The 25,319-nt window shown below is 53.7% G+C and overlaps 5 protein-coding genes across 5 annotated transcripts; all 5 read right to left on the minus strand.

The window, feature by feature from the left end:
* Positions 1-6,570: 6,570 nt before the first annotated feature.
* Positions 6,571-8,850, minus strand: J4E93_008603 (uncharacterized protein; the record flags this gene model as incomplete). Its single annotated transcript, XM_049346501.1, has 1 exon — positions 6,571-8,850. The coding sequence occupies one exon, from the start codon at positions 8,848-8,850 to the stop codon at positions 6,571-6,573; it is 2,280 nt and encodes a 759-aa protein (XP_049196391.1).
* A 431-nt stretch (positions 8,851-9,281) lies between these two features.
* On the minus strand, positions 9,282-10,193 carry J4E93_008604 (uncharacterized protein; the record flags this gene model as incomplete). The annotated part of the gene is made up of 3 exons (XM_049346502.1): positions 9,282-9,549; positions 9,614-9,698; positions 9,932-10,193. The coding sequence occupies 3 exons, from the start codon at positions 10,191-10,193 to the stop codon at positions 9,282-9,284; spliced, it is 615 nt and encodes a 204-aa protein (XP_049196392.1).
* A 302-nt stretch (positions 10,194-10,495) lies between these two features.
* Positions 10,496-13,108, minus strand: J4E93_008605 (uncharacterized protein; the record flags this gene model as incomplete). Its single annotated transcript, XM_049346503.1, has 1 exon — positions 10,496-13,108. One exon carries the CDS (start codon positions 13,106-13,108, stop codon positions 10,496-10,498), a length of 2,613 nt encoding a protein of 870 aa, XP_049196393.1.
* Positions 13,109-14,633: 1,525 nt separating this feature from the next.
* On the minus strand, positions 14,634-17,897 carry J4E93_008606 (uncharacterized protein; the record flags this gene model as incomplete). Its single annotated transcript, XM_049346504.1, has 2 exons — positions 14,634-16,208; positions 16,263-17,897. 2 exons carry the CDS (start codon positions 17,895-17,897, stop codon positions 14,634-14,636), a joined length of 3,210 nt encoding a protein of 1,069 aa, XP_049196394.1.
* A 1,836-nt stretch (positions 17,898-19,733) lies between these two features.
* J4E93_008607 (uncharacterized protein) lies at positions 19,734-23,984 on the minus strand (the record flags this gene model as incomplete). The annotated part of the gene is made up of 6 exons (XM_049346505.1): positions 19,734-20,075; positions 20,127-20,258; positions 20,311-22,925; positions 22,978-23,253; positions 23,302-23,412; positions 23,462-23,984. 6 exons carry the CDS (start codon positions 23,982-23,984, stop codon positions 19,734-19,736), a joined length of 3,999 nt encoding a protein of 1,332 aa, XP_049196395.1.
* Between the last annotated feature and the right edge of the window lie 1,335 nt (positions 23,985-25,319).

Below are 25,319 nucleotides of genomic sequence, written 5' to 3' on the forward strand. Positions count from 1 at the left end.
TCTCTCGTCTTAGAGTCCCATGCACTAGCCGCTGCAAGCGGACCTTACCAAGCGTGGCGCAATAGCGACGATAGGCGCTTCGTTACCCTTTGGCGGCAGGGCTGGCGTCTCCATCTTCCGTTCGTACATGCTTCCGGCACGGCTAATTACTTATTACCACTCATCCACACTCATGCTGCGACAGCCCTCGTTGTTGTGTCGCTGCCGCTGACCAACGGGAAAAATTCCGGGGCTGTTCACTTAATTTACTCGATTGCCCATTCTCTGTAGCCGAGCACCTGCAACAGCGACGGGTCGCCACGGTCTTTCGCTGCTAGAGCAACAATGCCATGTGCCTCGCCGGTCCATACTGTTGGCGTGCTCCGTCCCTCTAGACACTAGTAGGCTGTATTGGTCGTACGTTGACCGATGGCTTTTTCGTCGGAGACATTGCCGTATACAGTAGCGAATTGCCTGGACTTGCTGCTACCTTGCTTCAGGTTGACTGTAATTATTGTCTTTGTCCCGCTGGACCAGAACATTGGAAAGGTACCTGCACCGGATGAAGAAGTACAAGGTCCGGGTACGCATGCCTCCAAACTCAAACGTCGTGTAGAACGCTGCAGAGACGGGGTTTATACCATGCTTATGCAGATCCAGTCGTCGGGCCGCGGGAAGCCATACGCGCATCCAATTACCTGACTGTCTACCATGTAAACGGCTTGCTGCTGCATACTGCATGTAATTTACAAAGGTGGGTGGGCGTCCAGCATGCGAGCGATCGAACGAAAGATGGGTCATGGCTGTTGGCGCTTCCCTGCATGAAGCCCTCCCTTTCGGTCCCGTCAACGTCTACATCCGGCTTTCAGATGAGCAGATGTAGACTGCGTGTCTTATATATCCTTGACCTTCTGTGTGAGTTCAGCACGTTGATGCCCAATGTCAGTAATGGTTGTACTATAGACGGAAAAGAGCATTGATCCTGGTGGATCATCATGCCACATCGCAAGGCGAAAATCACACCCCACGGATGCCAGGTGACAGGTGTCAGAATGGTCTCGGTTATTGCGTCATTAACCAGAGACACGGGCAGAGAGGATCCTCCACATATTGCGGATCGCTTGCCGGTTCCTCGCGAAAGCCAGAGCCATACACGAATGTACCTCATGTTAAGCGCTCCTGCGCCACAGACGAAACAGGGTCCAGCGCCATTGAGCCTCAACTACTATCAAGACCTACCGGGTGGACTTTCGCTTTCGATATCTCATGCATCCGAGAAACACATTTCAGTGTGACTGGATTGATGGCAGATCCGTAATGTTCGACGAACCGCGCTATCAGCACGACGTACAAGGCGTCATGGTAGCTCCATGTTAGACAAGCCTGTCATGGGTCTAATCAGTGAAAGTCGTGGTAAGGTGCTCGACTACCTGATGGAGCGGCCAAAGTCCGAGATACATTCCGCTAGTGTTCAGGCGAAGACCTGTGAAAATTGACTAGTACCTATAACTGTCACACAGCTTTTCTCTAGTCAACTGAAAGGTAGTACAAAGGTGTCAACCGAAGGGTCGACGTTCAGTGTTGATAACGTAAGGTGAATTGATGAACTCTTTGGCAGAAGTAGACATGAGATCGTAATTTGAGCGTGGGCTTACGCCAGCCTCAAGGCAAAGCTATCCTCAGCTATAGTTGACCCATTTGACCCAAGATTGGGTGTGTTTCTTACTTGGTACACTGTCGAGAGGTCATCAAGTGCTGGATAAGGCTGGTGATGGCCCTGATGCCCTCCACTCACCCGGAGCTTGGGTCCGGGGACAAAGCCTAGGGTGTCTTCGCCAGAAGATGTCGCAGCTGACTACACAAGTAAAGTTTCAAGTTTTGAATCGTCTGAGGCTTTTCCTGCTGGAGTTGCACACTCTCAACAAAAGACGTCCAGATGACCTTCCCAAAGACCGGGCTTGCTCTTGCCCAGCTCACGATGTGCACCGTGAACGAGAGTGACCCGAAGTGAGATCTTGGTGTTTCCTTGGAGAATGTAATCATGGATTCAGCTCGGCCATCGGTTTTCACGGGCACCGTCGTTGTCTCGGTGTCTCTTGAACGGTATGTTCAGCCAAGCCGTTCCTATGGTGTTAGTGTACAATTCTCATCGGCGATACCTGCCGCACTCAGCTGGATGATGATAGCGTTGTGGAATTGCCATGCAAGGAGTGTTTTGGGGAACCGCCATTGCCTCTGGGTGCGGAGAGGGGCGCAGCCGACCCAGGAAACCGACCTGAAAAGGTACACGCAAGTGCGAGCGTCTTGCGTGCTTTGGGACTCACTCCATTGAAAGACGTAAGCGTGCTACCAAAGCAGTATGGTAAGACAGTAAAGGCGAAAGAAGTGGGCTGGTAACGGATCGAGGCGGGTCAAGTGGTGGTGGTTGCTGCTTGCCTGAAGCTACAACAGCTTGAGATCGACCGAGAGACTAGCGCCGATCAGTCACCTGTGCACATGAATGCCCTATCGTACTCGCCAACATATGATCCACAGCCCTCCTGCACTCAACGACGCGTTCAGTCAAGCGTACGGGTGTATGCTAAACTTAACAGTGTATCAAGTGTGGCTACAGTCTCGTACGATGCTTGACCTTCCGCGCGGGGGCCAGGGTCATGCGAGTCCCTGGAGGACGCTAAGGACGCGCTAATCAATCGTGCTGATCGCCAGTCCCGAAGCGCTCTCGACCAGGTGTTCCCCACACACTCACACCACCTCTAGCCGAGCCACCTAGGCAGGCCCTCACACGTCACTACGTATCTCGTACTTTGAACAGTAATGCTGCTCGGACGGCGACACAGTCCAAGGGGTCGTGCGACACAGTTGTGCGGCGCAAAAATCCGCCCACGGGTATGTCGCTGAACATTTTTTGCAGGCTGCCAGCTGCGACACTGTTGGACGCGTCATATTACGTGGAACATATCCCGCACTGCCGGAGATTGGAGGCCACTATAATCCGACCAGGATTGGGGGCTATAACGATGTCCTTATCCATAATCTGCACTGTATGCGGCTGCAGACACCTGGTCCCAAATCCGCCCAGATAGCTTATGTCCTTGTGCATAGCCATGCCCCCTCGCGAACGGTGTGAAAATTATTTAGCTGCATAAGCTGATCCTCGGAAGGAAGGTAGAACAAAGACCTCCAGTTTCTAGTCTTTGGCATCTACAGTCATCTTTGCTGACATTCCAACAAGGCATACCCCTCCAAGCGTATGTGTTGACAACCAAGCCACTCGCTGCTACGGGACGAGTACCAATAGCTTCCACGGACACTTCCATCACGTCAAAATATACAAGACTGCCAAGTGAAGCGAGCGGTCGTCTAACAGGACCTCGGTCGATCTCTGATGTCGTGCATAAGCCACGGTACACCAGAGTGGACGCTCACCACAGCACGTGCAAGGAACGTCTATCGGATTACACCCTCTCTCATTCGCGTCAACTGATCCACCGAAAATTTCACGCAGACAGAAAACCCGACCGCAGACCTGTGTAGGCGTTACCCGCTCGTGGCGCCGACTATATTGTGACGATAAGCATACCTGATAGGACAATCCTGCTTTCGGCCATGATACAAGGACTGGCAAAAATGTATGCTATCCCAGCATTATAATCGCACTGATCAAGATTAGGCATTTCGATACTGTCTTGCGGATCATCAATCAGAGTGCAACATCTCATATCTACACTAAACAGCCATGCAATAGACTTCCTTCTATCTCTGGGGAGGGTGCAGCACAATTGCGTAAAGACCTTGGCGATAGGTCTCCACGCATAACATTCTACAAACCCTAGGGGTATCGCTTGACTGTATCTCCGATACTGCGTCGTCCTGCAACAACATGTAACGCGATATGGACCGTCCGAAAATAACCAATTTCGAGATCTGCCTATCGTCTGAACACGGAATCCTTCCATCGGAATGCACCAAGAAACACTTGCGCAGTTCATGGATCCAGGTACATCCGCGCAGTGCACGCGTACGGGGATGTTCGAGGCATACAAATAGCCCACACAATTCTGTTGAGATGTGTAGCATGCACGAACTTCAGATGCTGTGCGTACCCTAGGCCTGCGCCTTGCCGCATGCACGCCATTATAATCCCTTGCTTGACCTGCATTGCAGGCCGAGGACTGCGTTTCGGCTACCCTGGTTCGCATACAGAATTTTGCCTGCTGAAATACCTAAACGGCAAGTCGATACAACGCAAGAAAAAGATTGGTAAGTACGTCGGTGTCGAGCTAAATAGGAATGTGGCACGAGACTCAATGTTATCATGTCAGCCCTGAGATGCCGTACAGATTAGCGTATTTTTGCGCTCTATCGAAAGAACCACACTGAAGAGGACAGCCAGTCAAAATAATCGAATTAAGTCCGCGTAATCACAGACGGGTGTGGTCCACTGCGACATGGTTACACGACTTGACCGGCAATAGCCCACGTTTCTTGGCTTCCTGGTGTGGACACGACAGCGGCAGCCAAACGATCCTGCTGCTACCCGTATCCGTACGCCTCAAAACGCCTCGAACCGCCCTACCCAGCTGACAGGATAGACGCGGTAGGCGATCTTACCAGTCATCGGTCTGGAACAATTCTACGGACAGACACTGAGTCTTTTGAACTCGAGACCTTTACTCACCAGGCCACAGAGGGACATATGCACAGAAAGCTGCAACATCCGGAAATTCACGCCTGTAATCGCCTTTGAACAGCTGAGTGATTAGGCTATGAGATGCGGGGTGGTGCAAGCGCCACCCACCACGCCCATGTTATCTGTGAGGCAGTGTGAGCCGAGTAAGATGCGATTGGATCTCCCCCACGATTCGAAGCTGATTGCAAGGTCAAGAGCGTCTTGATATATGAACCAGCCCGCAGATGGATAAGTCAACACAGCGTTCGCCCGCTTCGACCATAGTCCTCAGCACCCATCTTTTCTCGTTCCACCGCGGCGTTCCACCACAGCAGTACTCTGCCTATTTCCTCCGACGCATAAGCTCGCTGGCCACTCAGCCAGGAAATCGTCGCAACCTGCGTCAGCTCGTGGTCACATTGCTTGTTAATGAGATCTTTAGGGATTGGAGTCCGGAGTAAGAGGCCGACCGGGAATGAGATTCATAGCGCGGTTCCGCAAAACGACACCGATCGGGACGAGGTATTTGACGGACATAAGTGGACATGGAGTTCAGGACCGCCGTCGCACAAGGCTCGCATACCTTCACACCCTCAAACCAACAGCGTGAGTGCGATGAAAGGACTAAAACCGGGCCGCATCAACAACAGTCGGCCGTTTTTGACGTCCCTAGACCAGCTATCGGGATGTACGAACCGGTGACTTGCATCAAAAGACCAGATCGTCTCTCGATCGACCTGGGCAGCCAAGGGACTGGGGCCGAGGCTGGCTGTCAAGCAGATCTCAGGGTGCCGGCTAAGCGAAGGATGGGATACCAGCAAGTCGAGAATGGAACGGACAAAGGAATTCCTTGTGCGTCTGCAAGCCACAAGAGACAGCGCCGGAAATGCTTTTTCCCGTCTGCTGCACTGCTGCACGGGATTATGTTTGCTTTTTCGGAGCTATCCGAGGGGCAGGATGAATCCCATGGACCCTGGCAAGTGAGGACGACCAAGACTCCAACATGAGTGAAGGGTACCATACCCGTTGCTGATACCGCGGTCAACTTCTCCGTGCCACTCGTCGTCGTCGTCGATATGTCTAGTTCGGGGAGTGGAGCAAGAGACGAGGATGGGCAGCAAGCGACGACCGAAAAAGCAAGTATACGACGCAACTTTGGAAAGAAGATCAAGTTGTATGCCCCATTCGTTGCATAATCCGCCAAACAAGAGGAGAAGATTTGAAAGCTGCATTAAAAGCACTAGCTACACACTCACCTAGGAGCAAACCTCGGCCCTACCAAGGATACCAAAGCCAACGCCCTGCTTTTCTCAGTCCTCTAAGCCCCAAACTTAGCTTTGCGTGTACAATCGTGAATGTCCTGTATCTAGGCCCAAGAGGACAGAATGCGCTTCGCCGACGGTGATGGATCTATAATAAAAAGACGGGATATCTCATAAGGAGATCGTGGAGTCAATAGGCAGATTAGTCCTGTAACGCAGTGATGGTATAGTATCGTGTTGTGATAGAGTGTACATATATCAACTCCTTGGACTACAACTTCGACTCGATAAAACAATCAGAAGAGTGGAGAATATAGATAACGCGTCGTGTCTCAATCCTTGCTTTTACGGAATAACACTTTCTCTCATGGTGTATTAAGGTGTAATTGTAGGTTATGCAGCGGGCATCGACAGTTTATACGCATATGTTCAGCCACAGGAACAGAACATCTAAACAGTAAACCTCGGGTCAAGGTAGAACTTAAACACACGTACATGAAAGTTCCTGTATGCATCACTTCTATATCGAGTGGAAAGCTTACTAAACACCGTGATCCCCTTGTATGGACATGTAATCTTTTGAATCTTTCAAAGTTAAAAGCCTCACATAATGTCGTCTCATACATTCCACCAACGACTCGGAATCGTCCATAGTATCTAATCAAACCCCTCAAACCCACTCTCATCACCACTGTCCTGCCCTCGTCCAACCGTCTCCCTCCTCTTAGCCGCCTCCATAGCCCCCTTCCTCTTATTCTCAATCTTGCGATCATACCCACTCTTACTACTAATCCGATCCGCCTTCCCACCCGCACTACGTCTAGCTTCCACACCCCTCCGCTTCAACTGCTGTCGGTCCCTCTTACTAGGCGTCGGCAACGCATCCAACAACCACTGTTTCACACACCCCTCGCCCTCACCAACCCCCCTCATCTTCTCGCTCGCTCGAATAACATTCGCAATAAGCTTCACAAACGGAATATCGTCTTGAGTGTAAAACGTCACAGCAACGCCTCCCTCGCGGCCAGCCCGGCCTGTTCGACCAACGCGGTGCACGTAGCCGGCTGCGGAGGAAGGGACGTCGTAGTTCACCACGCCGTTTAGACCGCGGAAGTCCACACCCCGGGATAGCAAGTCTGTGGTTATAAGGACCCAGATCTCGCCCTTTCGAAATCGCGTCATTATGCCATCTCTAGCCGACGAACTCAGATCAGCGTGGAGCACTGCGATCCGCGAACTACCGCCCGCTTCGGGTGGGATGTCGTAGAGGAGCTCGGAGTGGAGGGCGATGGCGCGGGGGATGGTTTGTGTGAAGACGAGGAAAGGGGGGCGGAGGATGGGGGTCGAAGATGATGTGAAAACAGAGGTTGGATGTAGGAGTTGGCGCAGACCGAGGAGTTTGCCTTGTTCGGTTGCGGCGTAGGTTAGTTGGTGGGATATATTTGGTATGGCGGAGTCTTTTAGGCCGACGACGAGGCGGATGAGGGGGGGTCGGGCGGGGAGGGTGGTCGTGGTGGTTTGGTTAGGGCTTTGGAAGGTGGATGAAGTGGAAAGGGCGGTCCAGCGGTCGTTCAAGGTAGACGTTGTCAAACTGTCGATATTCGAGCCCATTGTTGCGGACCAGAGACCGATTCGTAGCTTTGGGTTCGTGCAGGCGTTCCATATCGCGAGGGTTTGTTCGCGGAAGAGAGGGTCGAGGAGGACGTCTGCTTCGTCGAGGACGAGTTGCGATACGCTGGGGATACCCGCGACGGTACCATCCTTGCGCTTCAGGGCGTTCAGCAGGGCAAGTGGTGTAGCGACCAAGATGGCAGCTTTCACAAGCTCTGCCCGTCGACCCGCTTGCTTCTTCTTTGGTGCTATTGCTGTCTCCTCGTCTTCCGACTCAGAGTCGTCTTCGTCGTTGTCCGATACCTCAGCTTTCTCTGCATCGTCCTGCGTCTCTTCTTCTGGCTCCTGCACAACTCGCATACCCTTCCTCATAAGCGTAGCCTTGACCGCCGTCCCCTTCGCCAATTTCCTCGCCTCATTGACAATCTGCGCAGCGAGTTCCCTCGTAGGAGCAAGAATGACGGCGCGCGGTCCGTCCTTGGTATCCGCAGTCTTGCCCTCCGCAAGCAGAGAACCGATAATCGGTATCAGAAACGCTATCGTCTTTCCACTGCCGGTCGGCGCCACGGTCAAAAGATCGATATCCCCATTATACTGAGCCCCAGACAAGCCCTCGGCGTCTTGTGTAGCACCACTCGACCCCTCACGCCCCTTCTTGCTCAGCAGCAACGGCAAAGCGCCCAGTTGCACCTCGGTAGGTAGCTTGTACCCCTGCTCTGCTATATTCTCCGCCAGCCGTCTCGAGATACCGTATCGCGTCCGCAACTGCGCAAACGAGGTGAGGGGTTGCGGGTAGAGCGACTTCTTCGCATCCTTTTTCTTCTCCTTGACCTCCTTCTCCTTCTTCCGCTTCTTCGACTTCTTTTCTTTGGCTGGCTCTTCTACTTGTGGTGCGAAGTCTTCCAGGACCGAGACCTTGAGTTTGTGCGAGCGCAGTATCCGCTTGCACTCGTCCACATCGTATGGGTCCTCTTCTACTTCCTCTGTATCGTTTTGGAGCCTAGCCTCTTCCTCCTTCTTCTCTTGCTGCTTCTGCTTCTTCCTCTGCTTCTTGGATAGCGTGCTTCCGTTTACGTCTGATTCTTTGCTTGCACCGCCGCCGAAGAAGTCGAGGTCGGCGGGCAGGTCATTTGCGCTAGGAGATGCATCCCGCCCATTCTGCCCTCTCTTCCTCTTGCGACTGGTATTCGACGTGTCGGACGGTTGTGCTGGGTCGTCGTGGCCAAACAGCTGCGGGTTTGCGACGGCGCCGGAGGAAGGAAGCTTTTGCGCGGACGAGCTTGGCGCCGCTTTGGAGGATCGCGAGAGGAGTTTGAACACGTTCATAGTGGCGGGGTATCAGGGCAGAGTCAAAAAGAGCGAGTTATATCCTGTCTGGCATGGCGACTTGGGTTTTGTTCACACAGCAAAAGTTGGATGGATGCGCTCAGAAAAATAACTGGGCCGCGGCGATTCGGCGCAACTGGCGCCGATCATTCGAGCATTCACGCAGCTATCATTATCGTTGGTTTGACTGAAGTAGATGCATTGCCAATAATTGCACATGTGTAGAAAATGGAATCTAAATCAGAGGTATGTGCAGTATACAGTATCGGATCCCTTGCATCCCGAGTGCACCGCAAACACACTTGCTCAGCTTCCCTGCCCGCCAAATCGTACAGTGTTTCCTCGCCGCCCCCTCGTCGTCTTGCTCGCTACCGTTAGAACCTTTGTGCATGCTGTAATAGTCGTGTCGTAGCTTCCTCAGCTCATCGCACTCAGTGGTGCTCGTCCTTCTTGGTCCTGTAGCCGACAAGCTTGAAACGGCCGATGATCTCGCCAACCGAGAAGAAGCCAATCACCTCGGCGACAACTACACCCATCGAGTACCATTGTTCGCGGGGAATGTTCCGGACTTGTGCAAGGACGTTGGCGGGTTGCTGCGAGGCGCTGTTGGCTTCGCTGGCTACGCGGTTGAAGAGCGAGGTTGGGTTGCGGAGAGCGTTCAATGCGGGCTGGATGTAGTTCTGCATCGTCTGAACGGATCTGGGTGCAGTTAGTAATTATTCCGATACCCCAGTGTGTCGAGTGGTGCTGCTGGGAGGCTTACGGTGGTTGCATGCTTCGTTGGTGGGCAATAAGCTTGCCGAGCTCGAGTCCGACCCTTCCGTAGTAGGTAGCCTTGGGAACCAGTCCTGTAGTACTGTCAGTTTATAGTTCAGTTTGGAGTTTTCCGCTGTTCTGCGACTCGCGGGCGTCCGTCTGTCACGGGTGAGGCATGCAAATATGGCTGCGCCTGATAAGCCATGTAGAGCTGTTCGGACAAGCCAATGCACTCCACAATTTGCTCTCTCAGCTCAGAATACTACACGCAATTCGCACATGGCCAATTGATACCCTCCCCCGCCGCAGAGATGGTGTGACTGACCGTTGACGAAGTTGACCATCCTTCCTACCCGTCCAGTGGCCTGCTGTGTCGCATTGTTGGCGGCTTGACCGGCACTCTGTGCGGCTGAGCTCGCCGAGCTTGTGACCTTGGTGAGACCCTCTGATGCCTTTGACTGTGCCTTTGACGCGGTTTCCTTTACAGTGTTGGTGGCTTCGGCGGTCGTCGAGGCATTGCGGATGCCAGCGCGGCGGACGGCGAACGTCGATTGCCGTATGGCGGCACGTGATGCAGCGAGAGACATGTTGATGCGAATTGACTGAGGGGAGATGGGGTGTCGCCGGTCGTCTGCTCGTCTCGTGAGGGTGGATGGAGCTCGGCAGTGACGCTTGGTTTTTCAGCGGAGTCCGTGCGTCGTCGCCGCTTGCCGGCTCAGGGGATCAACCATGTTGCCATTACAACCTCAACAATCCCATGCCAGTCACAATGAGGTCACTTTCATGAGAGATTTGTACTTGTATCATGAAAAATACGTGCTTCACTCTCATACTCATCTCCAGGTTATACAACACTTCTCCAGTAGTAAACAATCTCCTCACAACACCATCACCAGCTACCATCGAAACTCCTCTTCTTCTCCTTGGGCTGTCCCAACATCTCACCTTTGATCAGAAAGTTCAACTTTCTGATCTCAGTCCAGCGACTCAACGCGCCCAACTCAAGCACACTCATCCTTCTCATCTTACCACTGGGGTTTCCAATCACAACAGCTTTCCAGTCACTGCCCCGGCCGACCTTTTCTAGGTCCTTGAACTCCTGCCAGGCTGCCGTGTCGCGACGGGTTCCGAAGGTATGGTTGGGTATAACTTGTACGGACTTGAAGCGACAAAGGACCAGAATCAGGAGAACAGTGATGCCAAAGAGAATGCCCGCTGTAGCACCAGTCGACTTTTGCGCGCCAAGACTTCGCGTCATGTTGCCGCCCACCATGGTTGCGACAGCGGCGAGGACGAAAGCGATGATCTGGCTAGCAAAGATACCAGCAGTAACACGTGGAAAGGAGGTGTAGTTTGTCCTTCGTCTGCGATCTTGGACAGCCATGCTTTGCAAGCGATGTCGCGTGTTGACTCCAGGTTGCAAGTCACATGTATCGAACGTCTCCATCATCAGGCCATGGCATTCGGCTATGGCGAGGATACTGAGGAATCCTACAGCGCCAGCAAAGATAATCGGTACAAGCCATGGCTGAGGGCACCTAGCCGACGAGACAGTGTACGCCATGCCCATCAGCGGAAGCGTGAGCGTGAAGATGGCGCGGCGGACAAGATGGCTCGACCAGGTAACTTGCTTCTGGAAAGTCATGGAGTCGGTGCGGAACGCACTTTTCCGCTCACGGGAGAAGATGCCGGCTTTTGTCAAGGGGATGGCGAGGAAGGCGCCAATAGCTATCGATATAACGCCTGCGCCCACCTTTGTTGGTTTCCATCGGTAGTCTCGCGACAAGAGAGCGCCAAGAAGGACAATTACAAGTACAACCTGCGCGTAGATCCATCCGAGGTAGAGTGCCAGGACGAGGAAGCCAGGTTGGCAGAGCATCATTGTCATGAGCTTGATACCCGCCCACACTTCTTCAAACCAATACTTCGGTCCCTCAGTCTCGATATGTAACTTTACCTCACCCCGACTCACGCGCCTCGTAATATAGTTCTCGTCTCTGTCGTACACCTCAGTTACAGACTTCCGAAAGGGTGCGCGTCGCGTTTCCGAAGTCGTGATGTTGAGGACCAAGGCAAAAGCTAGAATCATGACGATAATGTAGAATCCCCACTGTGGAGTTAGACGGTCAATGATCGCAGCGCCAATCTGAAAGCCGACGGCGATGGAAGCAATCCAACACCATGACCAGATGCCCAGCCACATGCCCATACCTCCACCATGGCGACGGACATCATTCGCGACAACGAACTCTTGGTGAGGATTCTTGGACTGCAGCGAAGCTCCGAAGAGGTCGAGCAGCACAGTGATGTAGTTGACATTTGCGAAACCGAGGACGAGACCAGATACACCACGCGATAGCAGAAGGCCGACACGATACCTTGCCTCCTTGTTGTGGTAGCCGCTTACAACAATAGCTTGAGGAAACTGAAGTGGCAAGGCGATTGCTAGTGAAGCAAGAATATAGGGCTTTCGTCCATGTAAGAGAGGTAGTGTCCAAGCAAAGAAGGTCGAGATAGCAAGTCCAGCGTAGAGCACTGCATTGCCTATGATCACGATATGTCGTTCGTCTGCGAGAGAGTACTGGATGCGAGGTACCTCACCGGCGTAGATACCGACGATGATGCCAAGCAGAGCTGTGTTGATACATGCAATACTGGCGGTCAGACGCTTCTTGGCCGTAGACCAGTTTCTCGCAATTGGCTGTCTACGGTGGTGTCGATGAAGACTAAATGTATGATGGTGTGCCTGTTCCCGCACAGTGAGCTCACCGCCATATGGTTTCGATGGTACATCATCCTCGTAGGATGAGCACTCGGTTTCACCGAAGCCTGAATCTCTTGGTTCGGGCCGGGGCTTGGGTCGACAAACAAGCTCTGGGCTGTGGTGGCGTCGATGTCGATGCCTTGTGGAATCGCCATGGTGACGTCGGCGAGAGCGACCACGAGACTCATCTCGACCCACAGGACGGAGGACAAAATCCACATGTTCTCTCGGTGCTGGCTGAACGAGCTTGGGCAGAAGCAGATCGGCATGGAGGTGGTCTCGTTCGCTTTTGCGGTCACTGGACGAACATGACGACGTAGAAGAACTGCTTTCTTTTCGCGCATTCTGATCCGAGTAGGCCCAGTCGTAACACACCGAAGCTCTTGGCAGGTCAGCATGCAGACGGACGTCGGGGGCGATATCATCCAGATTAGTCCGATCAACGACAACCGGGAGTATGTTGTGAGTGCGAGAAGGCGAGCTTGAAGACTCAGACACCTTCAGAGGAAGAGCAGTTGTCATGAGATATTCAGGCTCGGCGGTAGCATCGTGTACGGCGTCTCTCGCCCCCTCGATAATCGTGTACAGTTCTTCCATTTGGCCCCGATCATCGACAACCTCTGCAACCGTGGCAGCTTCCTGTACCATGTCTTCCAAGTCTTCTACTGCGTTGCTTATCTTTCGTTTTGCCGCCCGCTCAAAGGTAACGCGGGCTGGTGCCGGTTGCGTAGGAGACATTGTGACTCTAGAGATTACTGCTGGAGGCGTGCTGGTGCAGTCTGACGTGCTGGACTGTTGAAGATGATTTGGGACTGGCGCGAGGCTGTCAGCGCGAGGGCGAGCATCGTGAACATGGTCGACTCCCAGCTCGTCAACATCTTGTTTGATGTTCACGACAGAAAGCCTCTTTTGTGGTTCATGTGACTGCGATATGGACGTTCGATGCGCCGACCTTAACGGTGTTACTGTATTCGTCGCCAATGAGAAACGACGCGTTTGGGCTTGTCGATGTCTCGTCACTGGAGATGGACTACTGGTAGCTGTTGATGGAACCCGACGTTCACCCGCTGGTACCGATGACTTCCTTCGTGGCATCGGTCTGGTCGTGATAATGGGCTGAATCGCAGTCGCGACAGCCACCTTGCCGCTTGGTCGCGTGCTTGGTGATGGGGACGGCTTAGGGCTTTCGTGGCCATCTACAGGCGAGCTGCACGGGCTTTCCACAGTTGTGCTGTTCTGACCATCCGTGAACGTTGCAGCCACGGCCTGCGAAGCTTTGGATTTGAGCCAGGGAAGTCTGTCCGATGTCGTTCGTGTCCCAAGCTTCTTGCGTTCTAGTGCCTTCGTCGTTTTTGGGGGAGCGCTCGACGCCTTCGAGGCATTGTTCTCAGACTCAGTCATGTTGTTCAGTGAACGATTTATTGGACTGGTCTGTCTGAGACGGCGAACACGTGTGAACACCAAAGAGGGCAGTTTACGCGCTCATGTGAAGTTTGCCGACCGAGTTACTAGAGGGTTGGAGTGAGAAGTCGGCCTAGAAGGTGAGATGCAAAATGAATATGAGACGACCAGCTTCGGCTGCTTGCAGAGAAGCGCAAGCAGGGCGGCGGAGGCGGAGGACGTAGAGGGTGTAGAAGAAGCTGGTCGTTGTAGCGATGAGACAAAGGATGGACGGCTGCAAGGTGTGAAAGCGGTGTCGTGTGAGTGCGACAACATGGAGGTTGAGCTAGCTCTGTTTACTTGCCTGACGCACCTGACCTTGAACTCGCTCTTTCCGTTGCTGCATAGAAAGGCGCCGGTGACTTGAAGGGCAAGTGCGACACTCACCCACGTTATCTGAGATCGAACCAACGGCAGTCACGACATTGCAATGCTTCCTGCATCGTATTTGAACACATTGCTGAAAACACTGTATTACGCTATATCTTGCTGACTGCCCTTCCTTCCGCTCGCGACGGAGAAGAACATTCCATATACGCCATGAAACACATGGTAGAAATCAAACGCCAGATACCCCATGTCGTACGCCGATGTACATTTCCCCGAGAAGAGAAGGTAAAGCCTTGATCATTCAAGATCGGGTATCAAAAAAACATGCGATAACACGTGTTTGCGCGTCTAAATATGCGGGTAGGGAACAGATGTTGTTAGAAAAGAACATGTGTGATGAAAAGACGATAGATCGAACATGGAAAGAGCGAAAGGAAACCATAGCGCGAACGCTGTGTAAACATAGAGGAGGCCTGCAGCTTTCTCGCGCACACTAGCCACCACCCATACCAAACAGGTACTTGAGCTCCGATACGCTGAGCTTGGTAAGGCTCTTCGAAGCATTCTCATCCAGTGCCGCATCAATCTGCTCACGCTTCCTGTCCTGGATAGCAATGATACGGTCTTCCACGGTCTCCGGCACAATGATGCGATGCACATATACTTCACGCTCCTGAGGCATGCGATGTGCGCGATCGATGGCCTGTTCTTCGATGAAGGGGTTCCAGAAAGGGTCGAGGATAATGACCTGAGATGCTTTCCAGAGGTTGAGACCCGCGTTACCGGCTTTGAGGGAGACAAGCATAATGTTTTCGTTTGGGTCGTCCATGAAGGCGTTTACGGCGTCGGCGCGCTCGTCCATCTTCATGCTACCGTCATAGCGCTGGTAGGCCAATTTTTCTCGGTGTAGAGGTACTTCGACGAGATCGAGCAAGGAAGTGAACTGGGAGAAAACCAGCGTCTTCTCAGTCGGGTCGTTCTCCTTGATCTCCTTGAGCAGTTCAACAGTCCTGCTGATCTTCGCAGACGGAATGAAGGTCTTGTCCAGGCGACGCAGGTAGCGCTTCTTGGCGCTCTTGTTGCGAAGAGACTCTTTCTTGAGCTGAGCAAGAGTAAGCTTGGGTTTGGCGCGTTCCTTGCCCTTGCCTTTGCTGCCCTTGCCAAACTTCTTTGCCTTTGCCTTTGACTTCTTCTTGGACTTGGACACAGATGCGGAGCCTAAGTCGTCGTCGTCATCTTCCGCCTCATCGGCGACGTATTCGTCTTCCTCATCATCGTCAACGACGAAGCCAGCAAGGTTACCCTTCCTGTCAACATCCACTGCATCCTCTTCGTCTTCGGAGATGTCAGAATCAGAGTCATCGTCTTGAGCATCGTCCTCCTCTTGTTCTGACAAGTCGGCTGATCCAAGCCGCTCGGGGCAGTGGACCTTGCAGAAGTGCTTGTAATCCGTGATCAGTTTGGCACTTATTTTTCCACGGCAGTGTGGGCACAAGGCCGGGGTTGCCTCATCGTTGCCATCTTGAGCGGTTCGCATGGCCGGGTCCATGATCTTCTGGACACACTCGCCGCACACTGTATGTCCACATGGAATGAGGATTGTTGGATTTGGATCGAGATCAAGGCAAATCGGGCAATCGAAAGACTCATTCGCCTTCAGTCGCACGACGACCTCAGCATTCAACTCCCTGGCACGGCTCAAGAGATCATCTTCATCGATAGCCTCGGTTGCTGGTTGACTGAGGTCTTTGATGAGATGCGGATGGCAGCATGCTTGGCGGAGGCGGAGCAGGAGAACCAAGACATTGGCATAGTTGCTTGTGACAGTACCCTTCTCAAGGAACTTGTTCATCTGAAGCTGCGACTTGGTTTCTAGAGCCTTGTAGAGTTCATGTTCTTCGTCCTCAAACTCCACACTATCGATGGCAGAGTGCTTGGGAGGGATCTTGGAAACAGGCTGTCCATCAACGACAGCGTCTTTCCGACGCCGGAGCATGATACCCTTGATTACGATATGAAGACGGTTCTGTGCACCGGTCCGCGCGCGTGGCTGAGTGCTCTTGTAACCCTATATTTCGTTAGTAAAAGATCGTACCCAATGGTCACAGTAATCTGTACTTACCTTTGCAATGTCCATGCTATACTTGGTCCATGTAGTATACGGCGACATCTTCAAGAACCGGAGAAGAGGGAAAAGCTCGTCAACGCTGTTCATCATGGGCGTACCAGTCATGCACAAGCGGTGTTTAGCCATGAGATCAGCGCAAGCCTTGGACGCCTTGGAGTTCCGGTTCTTGATATTGTGGGCCTCGTCGATAATGATACGATACCACATGCACTCTTGTCCTAGCAGTGCGAGCCTATCCTTGGCCTTGCGGCGCATGCTAGGGTTGCGGATCTCTGCGTCGTTGGCCATCGCCTCCTTGGAAGACTCCTTTTGCTTGTATTCTGAAGTGAGGGAACCGAAGGTGGTGAGGACGACATCACACTGGCGAAGGCGAGCGAAATCAACGTTCTTACCACTGCCATGATAGAGGTGAACCTTGAGCTTGTGGCGAGGATGGATATGACGCTCGATCTCCTTCTCCCATTGTCGCATAAGGGCGACAGGCGCGATGATGAGCGTTGTCTTGCATGCCGGGTCCGTTGGCGGATTCGCGCAAATGAGAGCGAGAGCCTGAATGGTCTTGCCCAGACCCATATCGTCTGCAAGAATACTGCCCTTGGTCGAGCTGCGCTCCTTGTCGAGAAGCCACGTGAGACCTATACGCTGATATTCTTTCAAAGTACAAGTCATGGTCTTGGGAGTGGGCGCTCGCTTTTCTTTGTCCTCTTCGTCAACACCAGCACTGATGCTCTGCAAGAGCTTCTCAATGTCTTCCGCCTCATTGACATTGAGCGGGAAACGGCCATACTCCTCTCCGTCGCTGCTCCATCCTCGCATGTGATCAGGATAATCTGCTTCAGCACGAGGCTGATAAGGGAAAGTCTGCGGCACAGCGAAATGACTACCTGGTGCACTAGGTGCGATCAGAAACTCAGCAAGCTCTTCCGGAGCCATGAACTCTTGGTTGAACGCATCTGCTCGTAGCATAGCGCCATTGTCACTTCCTCCATGATAGTTGTTGAGCTCGGGGAATGGGTCCATATAGTGTGGGGCGGGATCTGGTTGCGCATGTACATGGATAGGAAGGTCGTAATTGCCAGGCGAGGGTGGATTCGATTCAGTCAGGTCGACAAAGTCCATAGGGTCAGAGTGACGAACCCGAGCGGCCTCGCGACTAGGAAGCGATTGTGACCATGGACCAACGGGCGAAGTTGGAGTTACCGGACTAGGCTGCCCACTGACACGCTTGGCTTCTGGGTAGTCGGTTATCCCAAGGCTGCGCTTGCGGCTATGTTGTGGTTCAGGCAGAGGCGGCGAGGGCGGTACTTGCATACCATATGACGAACCATTGGTGTATGACGGGCCGCTATGGTAGCTTGTGTGGTTGTTTCCGTTGGCATGTGTCCAATCACCATTCTCGTTTGGAAAGGCCTGGTCATATGCAGTCATGGCGTTGTTGGGCTGGAAGCCATTCTCTATGATGGCAGTGACCTGGGCATCGTGCTCGCTTTGGTGCTGTTCATCCGACAGCTGCTGGCGGAATGTCTGGAGCATGTTCTCGTATACCGGCCGATCAGCGGGATCAACGGCTGGAAGGACCTCTTCGAGCATCTGAATATTGTCTTGAAGGCTCATCCCGTTCGACTCCATCTTGGGCTAGGCGGTACCGTGTTCAAGTATGCGAAGGAAGCGGGTCGGCGGTTGTACCAGGGGACGTGGTGGTGGGGGTGGAAAGCGCCAGCAGTGCGGCGCAGGGCGAGTTAAGTAGGAGAGGCGCTGTCGGTGCTGCGGCGAGGACGCGGTGAATATGAAAGTGAATGGGGAGACGGTTCTGGTGAATTCAGGCAGCCGTGCTTGCCTCAGCTGGGAGGGAAGGCGCCGTCGAGGCAGTTGCGATGTGCGGGCGCGACGCGTCTGGTTGCGCGGACCTTGTAGGCGTACGACGAAGCAGGAAGCGACGAAGAAGGTTGTGAAATGCAAACAACGAGGTTGCGACAAAGAAGCGAACACGAGTTGAAGAAGAAGCAGACTAGGAAAGCGAACAAGGCGCTCCCGTCTACCGTATTGGGGCCATGATAGCCTTGTCGCAGTGGGGTGTGGGTTGAGCGACGACTTGACGACAGGGAAAGATAATGCGAAAGGCACTGCGCGCAGTCCGACATGTCGCGTCCCCCTCCGCCGTTACCGAGAAAGGGCAGCCTTTGCTAAGCCGAAGCGTGATGTCATCCGATACCAATCAAATCAATGAAAGCACGTCTCCAGTCGGAAAAGCTGCAAACCAACGCTACACAGGGCGTGTGAAAAAAGCCCAGTCCTACCCAGCTGCTGAGTTGGCCACGAGGCTGAAAGCTGAAGGACTTTGTTTTCTGCCCTGTTCTGATGCTCCGGTCAGCAAACACGCCTGTAGTGAGCTTGGCGTGCATCCATGTACAACGACGTCAAGCGAGGCGCGCGAGAGACGCGAAATTAGATAGTGAACTAGCTGCATGTAGTGGCTTTGACGTCTATCGTAAATAGAGCGAGTATATCCGTCGCAATTAGCAATTGCCCATTCCGGGCCCCCAAACTCGCGTGGGTGACAGAGCCCTCGAGTCTACGGGTCTCGCACCCCGCGCCTGGCAAAAAGCAAGTATGCGAATTATCTAGTTCGCTGCAGTAGGTGGGATTTAGACATATCACTTGAGGCATATACCCCGTACAACTCGAGCTTACTGGTCATCCTATAGTTACAAAGTCACAAAGGCACAGAAGCAGGCAGCAAGTCCCCAGAAATACAAGACGCTGTATGGCTAAACCCCGCTTGGCCCGCTGCCGCCCTCACCGATGAGCAAAACTAGCAGTTTTCCGAACAGAGTGACATATTCATGAGATGATATCAAGCCCACCAGGACACAAGTGCAATCCTTTGAATAAAGCGAAGGTATCCTATACACAACCACAACCACAACAACAACAGCAGCGACGAGAGCAACAGCAGCACGCCAATCAAGCCACCGAGGCAAACCCATATGAACTAAACGCCCAAATATGCAAAAACAAGTGGTTCGCACAAGAAGAAGATTCGTGGGTAGCAGCAACCAACAAACAAGGTGACAAGGACAGGTTCAAAAAAAAAACGCCAATACTCAGTAACCCAATTCAACCCGAATCCAAACCAACCTAACCCCCCATCCACAATCCCCATCCATGTTACCTTTACCTTCGCCCCCTCCTTCCCGCCAGCCTAGAAATTGTTGTGTTGTATGTGCCGGGGTATCCGATGATTTCGATAATACGTCTGTCCCGCGAGAGGAGACAATCGTCCGATAGCGGTAAGTCGTCGATGCTTTAGTTCCGAGTGTAGTTTGGTGTTTGTAGGCCAAGGTGGGGCTTCAAGTGAGCTTAATCAAGCCTTCTCCTCTTCCTTTAAACGTCACAAAAAAATTCTCAGCTACTGTGACTCCGCAGCAAAAGCTACAACACACACACATATTAGGGTCAATTTACTCACAAACTAGCGGACAAGGAACGTACTCTCTCGACACTGCCATTATCCGTCTGATCCACCGCCAGCAGGTTTGGGCTTTGCGCTCCGCCTCCGCGTTCTGTGAAGCCGCGGGTTTCGAGCTGTGGGCGCTTCTTGCCGGGGCTGGGGAGGCCGCCTTGTGATGAGGAGGCGCCGCCGTTGTTCTCCCGGCCGGGGACGCTGATGCTGGGTAGGTGCGAAGATGCTGTGTAGCGAGACTCGCTTGTGTGGTCGTACATTGTGCTGCTACTGCTGCCGACGGTGGCGCAGCGCAGGATTGTTTGGATGAGTTGGTTCTGGCGGAGGGGTTTGGATAGGTAGTCCTGAGATAGGCGTTAGTAGCAGGAAATGGTTTTGATATCATGGTAACGTACATCCATCTGTGCAGCGAGACACTTCTCGCGATCACCAACCATGGCATGCGCTGTGAGGGCGATGACGGGTGTTGACGGGATACCGTTCTCACGTTCCCATTCACGGATCTTTGCTGTGGCTTCGAAACCGCCCTGAGATGATGTCAGTGATGTACTTGCATTTAGAGAATAGAGCTCAACTCACCATAACGGGCATTTGGACGTCCATAAGCACGCAGTCGTAGCGCTTCTTCTGGATGTGCTCAAAGGCTTCAAGACCGTTGTTAGCCACAGTGACTCTGTGGTGGTACTTCTCCAGAATCCTGACAGCAAGCTTCTGGTTGACAGCGTTGTCTTCGGCCAGGAGAATCTGGAAAGACTTGGAGTGATCCGAGACAAGAGGTGCGGCGCGTCCATCAAGTGCGGGGATGAGCGCGTTGCCCAAATCGATCGGCAGACAGGGTGTTGTCATGTAGCTCGAGATACCATTCTCAAGCGCGGACCTGAGGCTGATGCATACATGTGGCGTAAGCATGACGAGAGGAATGTACTTGAAGCGTTCCGCAATCCTGAGCTCCCGCGCTGTGTTGTCGTTGTCAACGATCACGCAGTCATAGGGCATGTCGGTCCTCTTCGTCGTCTCAGGAACCTCCTCAATCGACTTGACCACCATGGGTACGAGGTCAAGTGTCTTGAGGTGCTCAATGATCTGGTCCGAGAAGCCAGTGTTGCCTTGGTCGACAAAGAGGACGGCGTGCTGCTTGTACGCCACGAGCTGAGGCCGGATGGCGGTAACCTCCGGCGTACCGAGACGTACTCTGCATGTGAAGTAGAACACACTGCCCTTGCCAAAGTCTGACTCGACCCACATACGACCGCCCATGAGGGTGACGAGACGTTTGGAGATGGATAGACCTAGGCCGGTACCACCGAACTTCCTGGTAGTGGAACCGTCCGCTTGCTGGAAAGTGTCGAAGATGAGGTTGAGCTTGTCGCCACGGATGCCTATTCCAGTGTCGGAAACAGCAAACTGGAACACGTAGTGATCTGGGCCGCATTCTTGCTCTTGCGCCATAGAGATGGCCACCTTGACTTCTCCTAGCTCTGTGAACTTTATAGCGTTACCGACCAAGTTGAGAATAATCTGCCTCAACCTGAAGGAATCACCCACAACGTAGTCGGGCACCTTGTAGGATACGTCGTAGGCGAGATTCAACTTCCGCTCGTTGGCTCTTGATGCCAGGGATTTCAGGGCGTTGAAGATTGTGCCTCGCATTGAGAACGGAATCTCTTCCATAACCATGCGGTTGGCCTCAATCTTGGAAATATCGAGAATGTCGTCGATGATGGTCAATAATTGACCAGCCAAATTATGAACAATAGTCAACATCTCTCGTTGTGCGTGCGTAAGGTCGGTGTCGAGCGTAAGCTGGGTCATTCCAATGATACCGTTCATGGGTGTTCGGATCTCGTGCGACATGTTGGCGAGGAACTCGGACTTGGTCTTGTTGGCCAACTCGGCGGCTTCCCTGGCTGCTGTGTTCCTTTGGATACTCTCTCGTAAACTGGACACCATCTGGTTGATCTTCCGCTTCAGCTCGTCCATCTCGCCGGAAGCCTCGACGGTGATTTGGGTGAACTTGCCCTCCATGGCAGCGTTGGTGATGTCGCCGAAAGCGCGCACCTGGGATGTAAGATTCTGGGCCATGGTGTTGACGTCTGTGGTGATCTCTTTCCATCTGCCGTCGATGTCTCTTACATCTGCTTGGCCGCCCATCTTTCCGTCTACGCCCACATCGCGAGCTACGCGCTTCACAGCAAGAGACCATTCGTCTAGTCTCATAACCATGTCGTTGATAGTGTCTTTGAGTAGTCGAATCTCTCCTTCGGCGTCCACGTGCACTCTGCGGCTCATATCTCCCTTGGCGATGGCCTGTGTGACCTCGGATATACTTCGCACTTGCAGCGTCAAGTTCTGGGCCATGGTGTTGACATTGTTGGTGAGGTCCTTCCACTTGCCTTCCACGTTGTCGACCTGTGCTTGGCCACCGAGGATACCGTCTGTACCGACCTCACGGGCCACCTTGCTGACCTCTTGTGCGAATGTGTTGAGACGGTCCACCATGGTGTTGATGGTAATTTTAAGGGACAGAATTTCACCCTGGACTTCTGCCTTGACCTTCCTGCTCAAATCTCCTCTTGCGACGGCTGTAGTGACTTCGGCGATCTCTCGCACTTGTGTTGTGAGGTTCATGGCCATACCGTTCACATTCTCAGTAAGATCTTTCCAGGTTCCCTCAACACCATGCACTGTAGCTTGGCCACCAAGGCGACCCTCGGATCCGACCTCTCTCGCAATCTTGGTGACTTCATGGGCGAATTGCTGCAGCTGGTCCACCATGCGATTGATCGTGTTCTTGAGTTCCAAAATCTCACCCTTGCATTCGGCTTCGACTTTCCGGGTGAGGTTACCCTGCGCGACAGCCGTTGTCACTTGGGCAATGTCTCGCACTTGTGTAGTAAGATTTTGAGCCATGGCGTTCACGTTCACTGTGAGTTCGTTCCACATGCCCTTGACACCAGCGATTTCAGCCTGACCACCGAGCTTTCCTTCGGTACCGACATCTCTGGCCACCTTGGATACTTCAGTCGCAAACGACTGCAGTTGGTCCACCATGCTGTTGATGGTCTGTTGCAGCTGCAGAATTTCTCCGCGGGCCGGACGTTCAATCTTGCGACTGAGGTCACCCATGGCGACTGCGGTGGTGACTACGGCGATCTCTCGCACCTGGTCGGTAAGATTCTTGGCCATCCCATTAACTGCAGGACACGTTAGCATCGGGCCGATAGTGGAACCCTAATCACAACGTACCACTGTCAGTCAGCTCAGCCCAAATACCAGCAACTCCTGGTAGGTTGGCTTGACCGCCCAATCTGCCTTCGGTGCCGACCTCTCGGGCGAGGAATGTAACCTGACTAGCAAACTCCTGGAGTTGATCCACCATGGTGTTGATCGTGCGCTTAAACAGAGTGATTTCAGGGTCCATCTCCTTAGCATGGATCAAGACCTTCTTGCTCAAGTCACCCATGGCCACGGCTGTGACGATGGCGCCGATTTCCCGCAGTGCCTTTTGGAAAGCCAAGTTGGCTAAACATGTCAGCCGTGTCAACGCCTATGTGAGGCTGCAGAGCCTACCCTGTTGATGTTTGCCGAGTTCTCTCTTGAGTGCGCCGATGTCTTCAATGCCGTGTTCGAATACCATGCTCTGTGTCGTCAACTGCTTGTTCACTTCCTGGCTCAGGTTGTCTGTATCATGTCAGAATGAGCGCATGCGACTCCATTTGCACGCCCTTACCAATATGCTCGCGCTGGTTCCTTATCTGGTCGGCTTGCTGGTTCAGGTGTACGCGCAGATAGTTGAGCTGCTCCTCGGTGAGGGCTGCGGCGGGCTGCTCGGGGTCGCCATTCGACTCTTTGGCTGCGAGCCAGTTGGACACCCAGATGGCGCGCTCCTTGTTGGATCCCCGGCGGCCCTGGACGGGTGGACCGTTGTTGCCGCGCACGACGCCGGCCTGTGTATATAATACGCCCTCCTCCGGAGGCTCTTGTGCGGGTGTCAGAGGGAACTGGCCCTGCTTGGTCGCGGCGTGGCTGCTCTTGTGCTCAAGGAAATCTATTCTTGAGCAGAGCGCCGACAGCTCCTGCTCGAGTTGTGTCTTCTCTTCGCTCTCCGGGCCCGGCAGAGCGATGGCGTTGGCCGCCGTCTTGGCTCCATTGGCCGAAACCTGTGCGCTGAAGCTGGGGTCTCGCGTGGGGTCATGTTGGCGGGCGAGGTTGCGGATGATGGCTGAGACGCTCGAGTACGTCTCTGCGGCCATTGTGGCGGCGGGTGGAAGGGTGCGAGGCTCAAAAGGCTGCTATGTGCGCATCTGGAACGGGGGAGAGGACGGAAGTGCGGCGGGTCAAGTTTCGGTGCGAGGGCAGGCGGAAACGGGCAAAGGAGGGACTGAAGAGTCTGCCGGTGCAGACGGCTGCGAGGATGCTGATGGATCGCGAGATGAACTCGAGAGGTATCGAGGAAGCGCAAGCAGGGGCCCCGCTGGAATGGATATCCAGTATGGCTCAAACAGGGCTAGCGCGGGATCTAGCAGCTAGGCAGCGTGAAGAATAGCCGCACGCCACACGATGGAGGAGCAGAGGGGAGCGCGGCGGAAGAGCACTTGAGAGACGGAACACGCCAGCCCAACGCAGCGTGCTACACTATGCTGCCTCACTGCCAAAAGGATTGCCCGACATGCTGCCGGGTTGGGAAAGCAGACTGGACGCGAAGATGACAGTTGAGCGCTACGTCGCGAACTGCCTAGCGCTGCGTGCTGCACGGGTGGGTCCACACGTGCACGGCCGAGCTCAGAAACGGACAGGGCGGACTATGGCTGCCAACGGCCACTTGGTGAACAAACCACCGCAAAATCAGCCCTCCAGCACAACACCACTGCACACCGCCGACGTCATGGCCCGCGAAATGAAGTGTGACCATGCATTTCCCGTCCGCGTGCCATCTCTTAGCACGTACGAGTTTACGAACAGAGCGACGAATGGCAGTGCGACCGAAGCCACCTGCACCCACCAGTGTGGCAAATTACCCCTATTCGCTGCTAACGGCGCGCGGAACAGGCATCGCCTAGCATCGCACCACACCGCGGACACCAGCGACTTCAACGCCCACGGCCAACTGTGAAGGCGCCTCTAATTTAGCCACGGCAGCTCTGCGCTGCTCTCCTGTTTGATCTGCATGTCACTGCACCTGCCGTACTCGTGCCGTGGTTTCAGCGCCATCGATCGCAATACGCAGTGTGGCGATGCTCTTCATATCTTATCGTGCGCTGACTGACAGCTGACAGAGGGGCTCTGTGATGGTGCGTACGGTGGGGTACGCTTGTTCACAAAGCACGTCGCTTCGCTCAGGGTCTCTCCCGGCCGTCCGGCCGACTGCAGTAAGCGTGTCTGAGCGGATGCCGGCACATGCTGGCTAACCTGCGAGGACGTGTTCTTGCGCTGTCCAAAATCGACTCGCCGTTGCACCAAAGCAAGGAAAGATTGGGGAACCCGGTCGGCGCATCCGAACACTCCCCGGGTCCTCGCCCCGGGAGCAAGTTCCACGCAGCGGACAACCCTACAGAAATTAGATTTGCTTCTGCAACATCAAGGTATTT

The sequence above is a fragment of the Alternaria ventricosa genome (assembly GCF_023758065.1).
Source record: "Alternaria ventricosa strain BMP 2768 chromosome Unknown scaffold_17, whole genome shotgun sequence".
Lineage (NCBI taxonomy): Eukaryota > Fungi > Ascomycota > Dothideomycetes > Pleosporales > Pleosporaceae > Alternaria > Alternaria ventricosa.